The 14,327-nt window shown below is 37.6% G+C and overlaps 1 protein-coding gene across 17 annotated transcripts in view; it reads left to right on the top strand.

Annotated features, from left to right (window-relative positions):
- NRXN3 (neurexin 3) overlaps window positions 1-14,327 on the top strand; it is a 968,667-nt gene that overhangs the window by 830,563 nt on the left and 123,777 nt on the right. For all 17 annotated transcript variants that reach the window (XM_068192702.1, XM_068192711.1, XM_068192712.1 and 14 more), the window contains one exon: window positions 6,263-6,434. In XM_068192702.1, the coding sequence (XP_068048803.1) occupies window positions 6,263-6,434 (172 nt within the window). The remainder of the gene's footprint in view (window positions 1-6,262; window positions 6,435-14,327) is intronic.

Here is a 14,327-nt window from a genome sequence, read left to right as displayed (position 1 = left end):
TGTGTGTGATTCTTTCTGATAAATAGGTTTTAACTGGCATTGAATAGATCTGGTTGAGCACCTTAAAGAAGCAGTAACAGTATATAACAAAAAATTACCTACTGCTCCTTATAACAGCCCTTAAAAATCAAAATTACCTGACCTGTGTACTTCCTTTCCCCTTAACATTTTTTCCTTGTTTCAAGATAACTGTGAAGTGTTGGCACCCTGATCAAAAAACTTCCAAGCCAGGTGCACTTCAGTGCCTGTCATTTCTCTCAGAGCATTTGCTGGTTTTGTTGATTATCATATTTGCCAGGGTGGCAATACTGATTCTTGAGTGTTCTTCCCCTGCTGTCACTGTTTGGATAAAGGCAGACTTCATTCAGTAAACTCTCCGTTTGCCCAGGCCTAAAGTTTTTTACATATTGAATCCTGATGTCAGACTTACCTCTCAGTGATATTAAAAACAGTACTGAATATGGCCAGGCAGAGAAGAGTAAAACTAACTGCCTTATACTCTGTGCTGAGTACAGGTTCTAATACTTGCCCTTCTAAAATCCATTGATACATGTGTGCCAGAAAGATCTGTCCAGCCATGCGTTCAGTTCTAGCTGCAGCCCAGAAGGGCCCTCTAAGGACAATGCTGGTTTTACTACCTTTCGAATCAGCAAGAACTTTCTGAGTTTCTGTTTACAGTGAGAGTTCACATCAAGTGATTTGTAGTTGTAGTAATAAATGAGTGTCCTCTGTGGAGTATACATCTATACCTTCAATTCGCCTGGATAACTTGCAACGTTTAGCACTGTTCTGAAAAGTCCCCTAAACCACAGAGAGTGAGCAATCATTCAGAGGGACTAACATTCAGAATCAAGTTTGAGGCAGAGCAAAAACAAAAAACAACCAGGCAAACAAAACCCCAAAGGAAATCAAGCAAAGAAAGTCTTAAAGAAAGAAGTGAAAACAAAGAGGAAGAAGTCAAAGTTCAATCTCTTTTTAAAAACATAGACTGTATCTGTGAGGAGCCTAAGCAGAAGCAAGCCATTCGAGGAAATGCAGTTCTCAGGGTTATAAAAAAAAAAAGCAATTTTCCTGAATTTAGAGGGTAGTGCAGTTGAAGTGTATGTGTGTGGCATTTTCTGGGGGGGAGGCAAAGTTTACTATACCTTCCTACAGCATGAGATGGCTTGTTGTATTACTAAAAGAACTTGTATCAATTTCAAATGAGAGCAGCAAAATCAGCTATGACCTGCAGGATGGAGTAACCAGGAGTGTTGTCTGCCAGGTTTGGACTGATGTCTAGCCATGCTGGAACCAGCCAGGGTGGGAGGAGGAGGCAGTACGTGCAGTAGTCGCTATTTAAGTCTTATACAATAAAATGAGTGTGAGAAAACACAGCCTGGGATTGTAGTCAGATTTCAGGTATGTTTTCTAAATGCTTCCTTTAATTTTACATTTTCTTCAGAAAAATAAGCAAAACAACACAAAAAGATACTGGGATAAACCCAGCTTCCAATTCCATCAGTAGGAATTGAGTTTCTTCAACAGAATTGCTATTGATTCACATTTATGCAGCTGAGAGTAGGACCTGTCCTAATGCCTGGAGTTCTCTCTCTTGGTTTTTGAAATGAAATGCTTTCTGAACACAGAGAACAAATATATACTTTTCATGTGGACAATTTAAATTTTAGATTTAGAAAAAGAGAACCTAAGAGTAAAGCCCTTTTCAGAGCACAGAGTGCATGTGGCTGTTCATGTATGTGTATCATCCAACTGCTGTTCATGGCTGTTCATGTATGTGTGCACTCTAACTGCTCATCTTATAAAGTCACTGCCAACCCCATTTCACTTTCTTCCTACCTGGTCTGCTACATAAAGACAGATGCCTTCAAAATGTAAAGGCACGGCATGGAGAAAGCAAAGGCCCAACAATTTGCACACAGGACAGGCTCTGTTTCTCTTTGAATGAAGGGAAACAAAAGTTAAAACATACCTGCTAAACTGTAAGACCTCAGACCTGTTTTGAGGTCCCTTCAGAGGAAAGGAACAGGTTTTGGAGGGGTTGAATGTAGAAGCTGAGGACAGCTTAAGACCTGCTCCTCTCAGATTGTAGTTGCTCTCAGGGCTGAAATGTTTGGATTGGCAGTGTATAATCAGTGTTTAAGTGAAATATGTCTGGATTTTCAGGGCTTGTACAGCTTGGAAAGATAGGTGTCCATAACTCCTCTGTCGAAGATAAAAAATCTAGTTTACAGAAAGGTAAAAGAAAAGGTTGCCCAAAGTGAACCAATGCTTCAGGGCAAGCAATAAATTGCTGATCTCCTGATCCAGGCTGTAGATTAGCTCTTGTGTCCTTTAATAATATTGAAAATGTTTGGTAATTGTGCATATAACAAACAGTTGCCAGGAGTATGTGTAGAGTAGACAGGTCAAGGAGAAGACTTGTACAATATTTTTTTTCAGTATTTTGTGCTTTTTTTGTTCTTTTAACTTATCTACAACCATTCCATTATGTGATCATAATTATATTTCTAAATTCTTAGAGACATAATGGCAGAAGTTTATCTTCAGAAGTGCTATAAGGAATGAAGTGGTAATGTGGCTTTTGAGGGCAGCAATTTTATGGGACCAATCAGCACAAGACAGATTCTTGAAAAAACATTAAAAATCCTTTTTGGCACAGTAGCCTTAAAGAAAGAAGAGAAAAAGTAAGATAGATTGAATGCTGAGTTCACTTCATTATTTATAAATAAAATGGTTTCAGTTTTTCAAGACATAGTGCCAGCACCTGATGTCACTGTGAGGTTTCAAAAACATTAATTAATGGTCACCTTTCCATGGAAAGTTTTTGGGGCATTCACTGAATACCAATATAGAGAGGAAAAAAAATTGCACTGTCTGTTAAAATTCTCTCGAGTCCTTTTGGACCACCTAACTTGTTTGTTTTGTGTGCCTCTGTATTCACCTCTTCCCTTGCTGTATAGTTAGGATTTTTTTTTTCCTATAGCTACAAAATAAATTTTATAGGTAGTGGCTAAAATGTAAATCTTTCTTTGTCGCATATTTACTGGTCTAGTTAAAACCTTTTTTTTGGTTATGGAAAGAAAATCCACCAGCTGAATGTGTGGGGAAAGGAATGAAAGGCTATGTCCATCATGACATGTTAAACTGTAATGGTAAAGCTTGTCTTTCAGATTTAGAAGGAAGGTAGGTCTTGGTAAAATCTGTTTTTAATGAAGTGTTGTAGTGCAAGAAACTGGAATTGAAGAGTTGTTGAAAATAAATTGTGGATTTGCCCCTTGTGTCCATGGTCACTGTTCTTTGATTTCTTTTTTTTCATCTGCCAGGAATGCATAAACTAATTGTTAATTTTTTTATAGTGCCTGGTGCCCTGGAGATTGAAGATATCATAAATAAACTGTATTTTGGGGTCTGTGTGTGCACTTTGGCTTCAGTACCTTTGACATACTGTGTTGTGTTTTATTCTGGTAATTGGAACAAAGCCATTTTCATGACAAGTTCCTACTTAGTCCAAATAAGAGTCTCAGAAGTTATGATTCTGCAAAAGTTGAGTTAAAGAGTCACAGGGAGCTCTGCCCAATAGTGATCTGAAGAGAGCTGGAATAGACTGTCCACAAGAACCATGATTTTATTTTAAGACAATTTTTTGCACTTCTTAATGGCTGTGGGAGGGGATGCCTCTTGGGATGGGGAAGGCACCAGTTTGCTCATTTCCCTCTTCTCTCCATCAGACTAAAGGCCACTGGCATTTTGCAGTCCTCTGCTTCCAGAATCTTATCTCTTTCCCAGTTTGCCCTCTTATCACTAGCTCTTTAAATAAGTCTTTTCCTTCAAGTCTTCAGAAAAGAAATGGTGAAAGGTGCTATCTCCTTTTCCTCTGAGGAGAAATCAGAAACATTTTCTCATTCTGCAGAGATTAATTTAACTTCCCACCATCCTTTCCCCCACCTGCAAGTTTTTACCTTTGCCTCATTAAGCCTGTGGGCTTGAAGGTATGCAGATTTCACTCTGAAGAATACCTTTAAATCCTCTTCTGTGGTGGTGGTTCTAATCTGTTCCATTAGAAAAGGTGTCGGTCTTCATCGTACCTTCTCATGCTATACCTTCACCAAGGGGGACTCTTCTTAGAGCAGCCACAGTTTGCCAAAGAAGCTTGATGTATTGATGGCAATTAAAAAGCAATATGAGAAGTCATCCAGGAGGCTGATTGTAAGGCAATCTCTTGTAAAAGCACAATATCAGTAGCCAGGTTACCTGGTCACTGTATATTATTTGAGGCTTTGAGGAAAAAATTACTCATGTGTTCTTTGGTAATTGCTATGCAGGTAAAGATAATTATATGGTTGTCAGCAAAAGATTCACTAAAACAGTGTTGGGAGATAATTTACTTCATATGTCAAAGCGGTAGACCTGTGCCAGCAATGCTTTTATCTGAAAGAAATCTTTTTTAACTCAAATTTCACTTATTTTTGGGCTAGCATAAGAGAAGAAGCATTGGTTGTTTCCAAATGGCATCTGATTTCAGGCATCTGCTGGGAGCAGCAATCCACTTACCTCATGGTCCAGTGAAAAGAAAAGGATGATATTGATATCTTGAAGAAAATTCCCTTCACAGAATAACACTATGAATGCACATGAAACTTTCTATCCAGCATACATTTAGTACAGTGTAAAATTTACTGTTTTAATGAGAGAAAAACCAAAATGCTTACTGTTTCAGTGCTAAGCTTCAAGTAGTTGAACCACTGCTCATGACCTCTTCAGCTACAGGACTGTTTTCTTTCCTAAAATAATATTGTAATCTGATAACAGGAAACTTGGCGTTAGAAAGAAAATGTCAAAAAAAAAAAAAAGAAGGGTATTGAAGATACAGGGAATTGGTGATGAGTACTTTGGTATGAATAAGCTTTGAAATGTAAGGTAAAACAGGAATCAGAAAGACCTCTCTGAGAAATTGAAACACAGTGAAACTTACAGAAAAAGATTTTTTGACACCAGGAGACAGGAATAAATCCAGGAGAGGAATCCAAGGTGGCCCTCAAGTACAAGAGGAGAAATTTCTTTCTTATTGCTGAGATTTGCTAATATAAATGTAGTAAAGTTAGGGTAACAGCTCTGAAGAATGGGATCCTCTGCCCTCTAAGCAGATATGTAAGGTAGTAAATGGAGCAGAATTGTCCTGTGACCCTTTATTATACCTTAGTTTTTTTCAAGGAAGATATATTTTCGTAGATGATGGCGATCTGCTCTCTGTCATTGTTTCAATTTTATAGTATGGATAGCTAGCAAATGCATTGACTTCCTATATGATACATTTTAGTTCTGCTCATCGGTACCAGTTTTGGATATGTACAGTGCACGTAATATGCCTTCATAATTGTTGACACCAGCACACTGTGCCTCTCCTTGCTGAGTGAAGATGCATTTCTCTTAATTGTACGGTGATGAGAATTTCTGTCACTGTTTAAATCAGTAGTATTAAATGCATATATCTAATCGGAGTATACTCTGGGTGTATTTTGCAACCTAAAGTCATTAAATATGGTCATTACTTGGAATCACCTGAGGGGATCTGCAGAAGGAATGTTGTGGCTCCTATAACAGGTTTTGCCTGCTTGTCCCTTTCAGTCAGTGACTGGTGCAAAGTTTTGGGAAAACACTGCTTTATTGGTAAGGCACTGCTTGGTGTGTGATGGAGACAAATTAGATGGGCTGCTCCTATCTTTTAGGTAGCTTCCCTCCAGATTTCTAAGTCAGCTAATGACACTTCTGCTCCCTTTGAGTTCCTTTCATCTTCTAACTGCATTCTTCCTGTTGGATCCCACAATTATTTTTTTGGGAGTGAAGACTGTTTCTTTCCCAAGAAGAATAACAGAACAAAACAGGTGTTGAGATAACAGCCTGTCTGTGGCTGCATTTTATATAACAAGTGACTAGTAATAATCAGTAGAGATGTTGCTCAAATAACTCTTTATCCACATTTCCTGATTTTTATTGCCTGGTTTCTCACCTGTCTTCTGTGATGTTTTATGGGAACAAATGAGTCACTGTCTTCAGGTGAATGCTGTAAAGAACAGTGTGAAAGAAAGTGTTTGCATTGAAGCAGAACCGATGAAATGTGTCCTGATGAAGCTCAAAATGACACTTCTGTGTATTCTCCAGTGCCATCTACCGGCAGAACTACCCACTAGAGACTTAGAGGCCAAGAGCATTCTGCTAAGTGGCAGCAATTTTAAAACATTTGTTTATTTTCTTCTTTCAGGAGCAAGGCAAGATTGGTGTAGTCTTCAATATTGGCACAGTGGACATCTCTATTAAAGAGGAAAGCACACCTGTAAATGATGGCAAATACCATGTAGTACGCTTTACCAGGAACGGTGGCAATGCAACACTTCAGGTGGACAGCTGGCCAGTGAATGAACACTACCCCACAGGTACATATATTTTTCTTCTTGTTTTTCTCTTTCAGTGTATTTGTACCTGTAACCTAATGTTTAATAACTGGTTGCTATATAAGTCTTTGTTGCTTCATCTCGACAATAAATTCACGAGCCTGGTGATGCATATCTTATCTCTGGGAAAACAAACTAATGGTCCTTTACACTGGAAGAATAAGCATGCCAGCTGTGTGGTATGATGTCCATAGATCATGCTATTTCAGAGGTCTGTAAGTGAATCCCAGTTCTACAAAGCCATTCAATGACAAACTTGGTTTTGCTACTTGTGATATTTTCTAAATATTTAGGGTAGAAAAGTTTTGAACAGATTTTATGAAAAGGAGCGGTGACTCTAGCCACACCCCAGATACTGTCTATATAAATATAGAGTAGAAATGTAAGGAATATGGAAGATTAAGGAAGTATTTGACCAGACCTTATGGTTGCCTCATAATTTTTTATCTGCATTTCCCTTTCTCTCTTAGGTTTGCAGATACAAAGGTCAACACACCATCTAACCAAAACTGACAACTCCTAGCTGACTTTCTGTCAAAATGCAGTGGAAAAATTCTGTGTCTTTGGAAATTATCACCCTACATCCACCAGAAATAGTGAATAACTAGCTCTTGATACACTGTCAGATGATTTATCCCACCACTGGCAAATCACAATGTCATGATACTTTGTCACCATGCTGAAAGATCAAACTTACTCCAAGTGAAAAACAGATTGCTTTTTGTGCTGCTGACAGTGCATTAGATAGCTGAGGTGTGAGGATGTGTATGGTTATAAAAGGAAGAATGAACACAAGGAAAGGACTCCAGTGTTAACCACGTTCCTCCTATTCATCTGTTACCTAAGGTCAAGCCATGATCTTCTTGGTTTTCAATGTTGAGTCTAAGAAACATTCAGTTCTTTATTTCTAGGTTCTACAGTAGTAACTCGGGAAGATTTCTTGATAGTGGTGTAGGAATTGTTCAAAAGAAACTTAACCTCAAATTCTAGGAAATATCCTAATTTGAGGTTATATACTAATTTATGTGACATTATAGTAATAAATTACTCCAAGGGGATGACTTCATCTCTTCTACTCCCTCAGAAAGCACACAGGAATGTTTTTAAATGTGAGTCATCTGTGCTATATTGCTCTCTACTACATATGTCCCTTTATCAGTGTTTTGTGAGGTGTATGCAAAAGGATACATTTCAGTTATTAACCTTATTTCTGTGAAAAAAAATCTTTTTGAAGAATGCCATGGCAGATATGCTGTGCTAGGTTCTAGCTCTGCTATCCATTGGATTGAGAGGAAAGGTCTAACTGAGGATCTTTTTTCTGCTCCTTTCATCAATTATTTTGTAAAATACCTCCAATCCAGTTGGCAGCCAATTACAGTCACTACAAATCCTATAAATACATTTTCTTCTTATATTGCTTGTTGTAGTAATTCTCTGGTGTAAAGAATCAAAATATTCTGCTCAATGCTTTAGAGATTTTTTTTTTTTTAAGGGAAAATAAATCACACTCAGAGACTACCTCAGTACCCTGGGCTTCTGCCTTGGCTAAAGATATTTCTGTGTTTTCATTAGAAGATGTATGGTTTTATGGAATCAGCATTAATCTTATGTTCTGGGCTAGTATTGAGTGTGTGTAGATGTACCCTAAGAAAAAAGGACACCTTTATCTTCCAGACACATTTTCCTTTCTGTGCACGTATTTCAATTTTTCTCTGTTTGTAGATGATGAATTTTTCAGCCTGTCCCTGTGAAAATAAGGCTTATGGAGCCATACTTTGTGTGTGCAGGTTTCTCCCTTATTTGTTTCCTACTTCTTTCAAACCAATATTTTAGCCAAATTAAAAAAAATAGGCAAAAATCAAAAAAAAAAAAAAAAAAAAAAAAAAACAAAAACCAAAAACTAGAAGATATTACATTACTGTGGGAAAAACCCAAAAAAACCAACAAACAAATAAAAACCAAGAGAGGAGGGCAACGTTCCAACCTTTCCAAAGGAAAAGACTGTGGCTTGAAGTTAAATACCAGAATATCCATATAATAGAGTAGCATTATGAATATCTAAGATTCAGAAAAGATTCAATGAACCAATTATTACAGGAAACCAATACTTATTAGTCCCATTTTCTGTGCAGTCAATGGTTTAAAAAAAAAGACTGAACAGGAGCTTTTAAAAATAATTGTTTGTCTTTCACAAACCAAATTTGCACTATTGTGTTTTGCTCTGACTGCAAGACCAAACCTGTGTTCAGCAGAGATTCAGTTCTTTAAAGGCTTTGTGGTTGGATGGACCCAGGCTAATCCAGTGTGCTTCAACTGGAACCTGCTGAAAATTTAAATTCATATCAAACTTGAGTGATAGTAGCTGAGTAATCCCCTATGTTTTGCATAGCATCATGTCAATTCTGGAAACACAGTTATTTGCAGTGTTTAGCAAACATTGTATTTGTAGACCATGCTTGCTTGGGCACGCTGCATTGTCTGTAAAACGAACAATTTCGTGTGTGCTTGGTTTTCCACACAGTACTATACCCTAATGTTTACAAATTTTATAAACTATCTAATGTACCTTCTTTGTCATCACACATGGTGCAGTTTTCAGTCAGGGCTGCATTCTGAATGGCATTTCCATGTTCCTCTCTGAGTTTTATTACTTGTGGAAGGATTATACATTAGACTCATAATTACTTGCTCAATGAAAAGTACAAATAAAAGTTGGATATTCATTAAATGAGCAAAGTGAGAGAATATTGGCTTTCCTTAAAATACAGTCTTTAGTTAAATTGAAATTAAGTGAAACTAGCCCAATGGGACCAAAAGGCTCCAAAGCTGTATTTTTACAACTTCAAATAAAAGACAAGGAAAATAGAATGTCAGCAAACTTACAACTCAGGCACTGACATTTTGGGGTTTATGGCATCCAATTGCATTCCAGTCACCTGCAACACGAGTTTTGCACTTTCTCGTAAGGAAAAGGGTTACAGGAAAATGGTAAAGGAGAGCATTAACTTGGAGCTAAAGTTGGCTTTGTGACTGAAATAATCCAAGTTACTAGGGATTATCTCTCATCTTTAGTACCATTTTAAAGTACCAGAGTTTCTTTTACTGGACAGTAAGACAGAACAGTGGCCCAGTATAGGTATCTGAGACAAAGCTCCTGAGAAGTGGGAGATGTCAAAGAAGTAGCATTAGCACAGAGGCTGCTGTCTGCAATTCAGCTGTTGTGGTTCAGCCAAAATCATTGAGCTGTTTGTGATTTATTTGCATTAGTTTTGCCCTTTCTCCTCTCTCTCAAGAACACAGTAAGGAGATGGGCTTTTTGCACAGGCTGTACTGATAGCCACTTTCTTTATGCTTGAATCATTAAGTTGGTTATCACAATGTGATATCATTTTTCTCAGTCAGGGTATACAACTTTTGCTGTAGTCTAAAGTACAGTTTTCTATGGCTGCCTCCCTTCTGTTGTCTCTCATGCTTTCATCCTTTCAGGTATCTCCCAGAAAACAGGTTGTGCTTGGTCATTGATATTTTCCTGCTTTTATGTTCCTGGGGAGAGCCTTCTCTATATTTAAAAAATTATTTTAATGATGAAATTTGAGTAATTTTGGACCCAGACTTCAGGAAGAGGAAGCATCTGACATGTTTTTGTTCTGATTAAAATGAAACCCATCAAATATGAGACAGCTTACAGAAATTTTCAGAATAGTTAGAAATCAATCTTCAGTTTTTACACAGAATTGGGATGCCTCAGTCCCTAAGTTTTCATTATTTCTTAAGCAGGACGGGTTTCTTTTAGTCTGTTCACTGTCTTTCCCTGTAAAGAAATACTTTGTGTGATGCCAGACTTGTAGTGTATGTCAAAACAAGCCTGATATTCCTGTTCATTCATCCAGGCACCAAATACATTTTCTGCACTAGGAAAAAGAAAACAACAACAAAACTAGGTAAAGAGAAGCTGTAAAATAAGAGCATCCATGATAAAAAAAATAAAATCTTATTAAAGTAATGCTTTAAAGGAGAGGATTAAAGGAAAGAAAGCAACAGGTAGGAAGGAGCTGTCATTTAAAGAAATGCATGATCCAGCAAGACAAGTGTAGCCTGGATTTTTTAATGCATCTTGGAAACAAGAAATAAGACAGTATTAAACAACTGGATTATTATCAGGGTTCATTATTTCATCCATACAGTACATATTTTATATTTTTCCTCTTTATCATTCTCAAGTTATATCTCAGTATTTTTGTAGTAGTCTTTGCCCGTTCAAATTACATTATTGTGCAGGGTTTTTGCTATAGATAAAAGAAAAAAAAATATTTCATCCTCTCTGCCCCTACTTAGTTTGCTCTCTGAAGTACATTTCTGAGAGAAAATTGCATTTCTGGAAAAGCTGGACAGTTAGCTCTTGGCAGCAGAACTGACTGTTCTGACCAGATAAGTGCATACCTGTAAGACAAAAAGCTGATTCTGAGACCCTGGTATCTGTGCTGGGATTTTCTTTCAGAGTAGTTTCAGTTCCAAGGATTGAATGTTCCTGAACTGTTGGGCCTATCTTTTTCTTTCAACTTCATTTGAAAGCAATTCAATTTGAACTACATCTTTGTTAGTCTATGTGAGACAAAGTCTTTGTCTAAAACAATAAGCTTTTTAGAAACAGGCCAAAGTGATAGTGGTTTAGATTCTTCTACCTATCTAAAATGTGAAAGGCATCAACTTTGCCTTGCTAAAATGTATTTCTTCATTTGCTTGGTGGAAAGATCTGAAGTAGCTTGATTTGTGCCATACACTTTCCAGGGAGGAAAACTGGCTGAGTTCTTACTTGCTTCTTTGAATAATTTTTCCAGCTAACTGAAGGAATACTGAAGGGTGCTAGCAGCAGGACCCCTCTCAATTATCTAACAAGGGTTTTGGTGTCTAAGGAGGTCCCTGCTGACTGGAACCTAGCCACTGCTATTCCAGGCTATAAGAAGGGTGTGAGAAAAGATACAGGGAGCTCTCTAGACCTGTTTGTCTAAACTCAGATCCTGGAAAAATTTGATGATTATACTGTATGCTATTGAAAGGCATTTAAAGAATAATGCAGTCATAAAGCACACTCAGCATTAGTTCACAAGGGGAATGTTCCATGTAACTAATTTTATGTCTCTCTATTGTAAGGTCACCTCCCTCATGGATGAAGGCAAGGCAGTAGATGTAGTTTTTCCTGGATTATAGTAATGCTTTTGATACCATCCCTCACAGCACTGTTCCAGACAAGATGCCCAGCTGTGGGATGAGCTGTGCACAGTATTCTGGCTTCTCTTCTCTTCTCTTCTCTTCTCTTCTCTTCTCTTCTCTTCTCTTCTCTTCTCTTCTCTTCTCTTCTCTTCTCTTCTCTTCTCTTCTCTTCTCTTCTCTTCTCTTCTCTTCTCTCCATTATTTTTGGCTTTATTTAGTTTTTATCGACAGCATTTTCCTTCTCTCCCTTTGTGATTTCCCCACCGTGAGATAAATAGCCTTGTATCTTACAAGCTAAATACAATTACTGCTATCAAAACTGGAGTCTTTCTCTCCCTGTAAATGTCTCTTGGAAGCTGATAAGCTGTTCAAAGCAAACTGCAGGCTTCTGCCTAATCCTGAGATTAAACATAACCACCCAGAAGACAGCAAGAGATAATTGGGGGGGGGGGGAGGGGTGGGGTTGGGAAAGGCAGGCAGGAGAGGAAGAGAGGAGGAGAAAATGAGATCCTCTCCTGAGATATTAAGAGGACATACAGAAGGCTCAAGGTTATTTGTAAAGGAATTACACAAAACACACAAGAGCTTGTTATGATGAGAAATCTCCTCAGATAATGCAGTGGTTTTTGTAGTTGCTGAAGACAAAATTTAGCAAGGATTTATTTGATGTAAAGCATATAGGGCAGCTCCCATGCATGACTGCTGATTTTTATATATTATCCCCATCTTATCCTGAAAACAGAAGGTCTCACAAGATTGTATCCAGATTCTTTGTGAGTTCATCTCACTGGCTTTATTGCTGAACATGGGGAGAGAGTTGATTTCCCAAGACTGAAGCAGGGGACTGAGCCAACTTCTCTGTGCTCTGTTTTGCTACCTGCTGACCAACCTGGAAAATAAGAGTTCCTTAATTGTGGAGAAATAGTGTGTGATATCTGTATTAGTCTTCACTTATATAGGCAGAATTACTGAAGGTTAATAGGTTTTATGAGTCAGCCCAATACAGTTGAAAAAAGCAGCCTTATTTCTATATATATATAAGTTCTTGAAAGTTTTTTTTTATGAGTAACATTATAGTTTTCTCCCTCTGTAATTTTTTTTGCATCTTCTGTTTCTGAAAGCTTGCCTGTTTTTAACTGTTATCAATGGGATATTACCTCTTCCAACTTTGCTTTATTTAATTTATAATGCATTAGACAAGAAAAAGAAGGTAAGTTTAGATGGTCTAATAGTAGAATCACTGGGAAAATTAGGAAAAGACTACATTTTCATACTTCAGCTGACATGTGCATTGATATTGTAAATAATATGCAATGTTGTAATTATTAGTTCTTGTGAGCTCAGTGATGCAAAATCTAATGCTGATTGTGAAATTAACAAGGAAAACTCAAAAGCAGAACTGAGATGTCTGAGTCATTGCAACAAGTTCTTTCTTTCTAAGTTTTTACTTATCCCTGCACAGTACCTCTGTAGGGCTCATATTGTACCACTTCAGTGGTTTGCAAATGTTCAGTAATGCAGCCTTAGAGAAAATTTCTAGTTCTCTGTGCTTAGCAGAGCCTGGGTCCTCCTCCCCCGAATTAATTCTGTGTCTTGTGGAATGATTTTGACATGTCATTTCCTCTTTTTTCCACCCTTCAACTCTACGCAAAAACTTTGGCTTCTGCCTTCTTGTGCCCCTGTAGCAATCTTTCCTTCCTTCAGACTTGAGGCTGTTATGATCTCCTTTTCACTTCTGAAACCTTGCTTCTGAAACCAAGGTAATAGTAAGAAGTTTGGCTGAATCCAGTTGTGGATCCATCTTGTGCTGGATGACTTGGAATCATTAATATGTTGCTTGATCTGTATGATGAAGGGATTTTTTTCTTGGTGCTACCAGATCCCACTGTGGTCTTAATATTTTCCTATCCAATTTTTTTTTTGAGTGGGCAATGAGTAAGGAACAAGAGAACTGATTTTTGATTAGGCCTGTAGGCTGAACGCGATCACCACGGTTCTTGTTACACACTTTGTTGTGGATTTTGACTTTTCATATTGTACTCATTTTGTGGGACTTAAATGAGCTCTCAGATGCTTCCTATCAAGATGAATTGGAGACAGCATATAAAATGCCTTTGACAGATTTACTGCATTTCATAATGAGCCTAAAACATATAAAAAGACAGGGTTAATAAACAGAATTGGAGAAGCACATTTTGAAGGCAGTACTGCAACATATGTTGAAAGATCTGCCAAGAGGGATGATTAAAACATGACAAGTTGATGAAATCAAGAGTTGATTGTAACTTGTCACTGCAGGGCCATAGCATCTATAATATATTTATAGGATTGTAAAACTGATAAATATGGCTACCTGATAAGAACACTCAAGTTTTGTTCCCCTGTATCCAATGACGTGTAAATCTCCATATATGAAGTCATCAACAAACAAACATACTTTGGAATTTGTGCAGAAAAACTCATGTTAATGCATGTGTTTTCATGCTGGAGGATGGGCTAGGAGCTGACATGATATAAAAGTTATATAAATGTTGCCACTACACTTAGAGTTTAACTGCTGTATATTTTGTGTTTCACTTTCCCACTGAAAAAATGAAGCTGTGGTTTATTTCTGATTTTCCCCATCCTCAAAGAGTTTCATGAGTGCTGCAAGGATTTTCTGTC

This window comes from Anomalospiza imberbis, chromosome 6 (genome assembly GCF_031753505.1).
Source record: "Anomalospiza imberbis isolate Cuckoo-Finch-1a 21T00152 chromosome 6, ASM3175350v1, whole genome shotgun sequence".
In the NCBI taxonomy this organism is placed as follows: domain Eukaryota; kingdom Metazoa; phylum Chordata; class Aves; order Passeriformes; family Viduidae; genus Anomalospiza; species Anomalospiza imberbis.
This window is presented reverse-complemented; position numbering and strand designations above follow the sequence as displayed.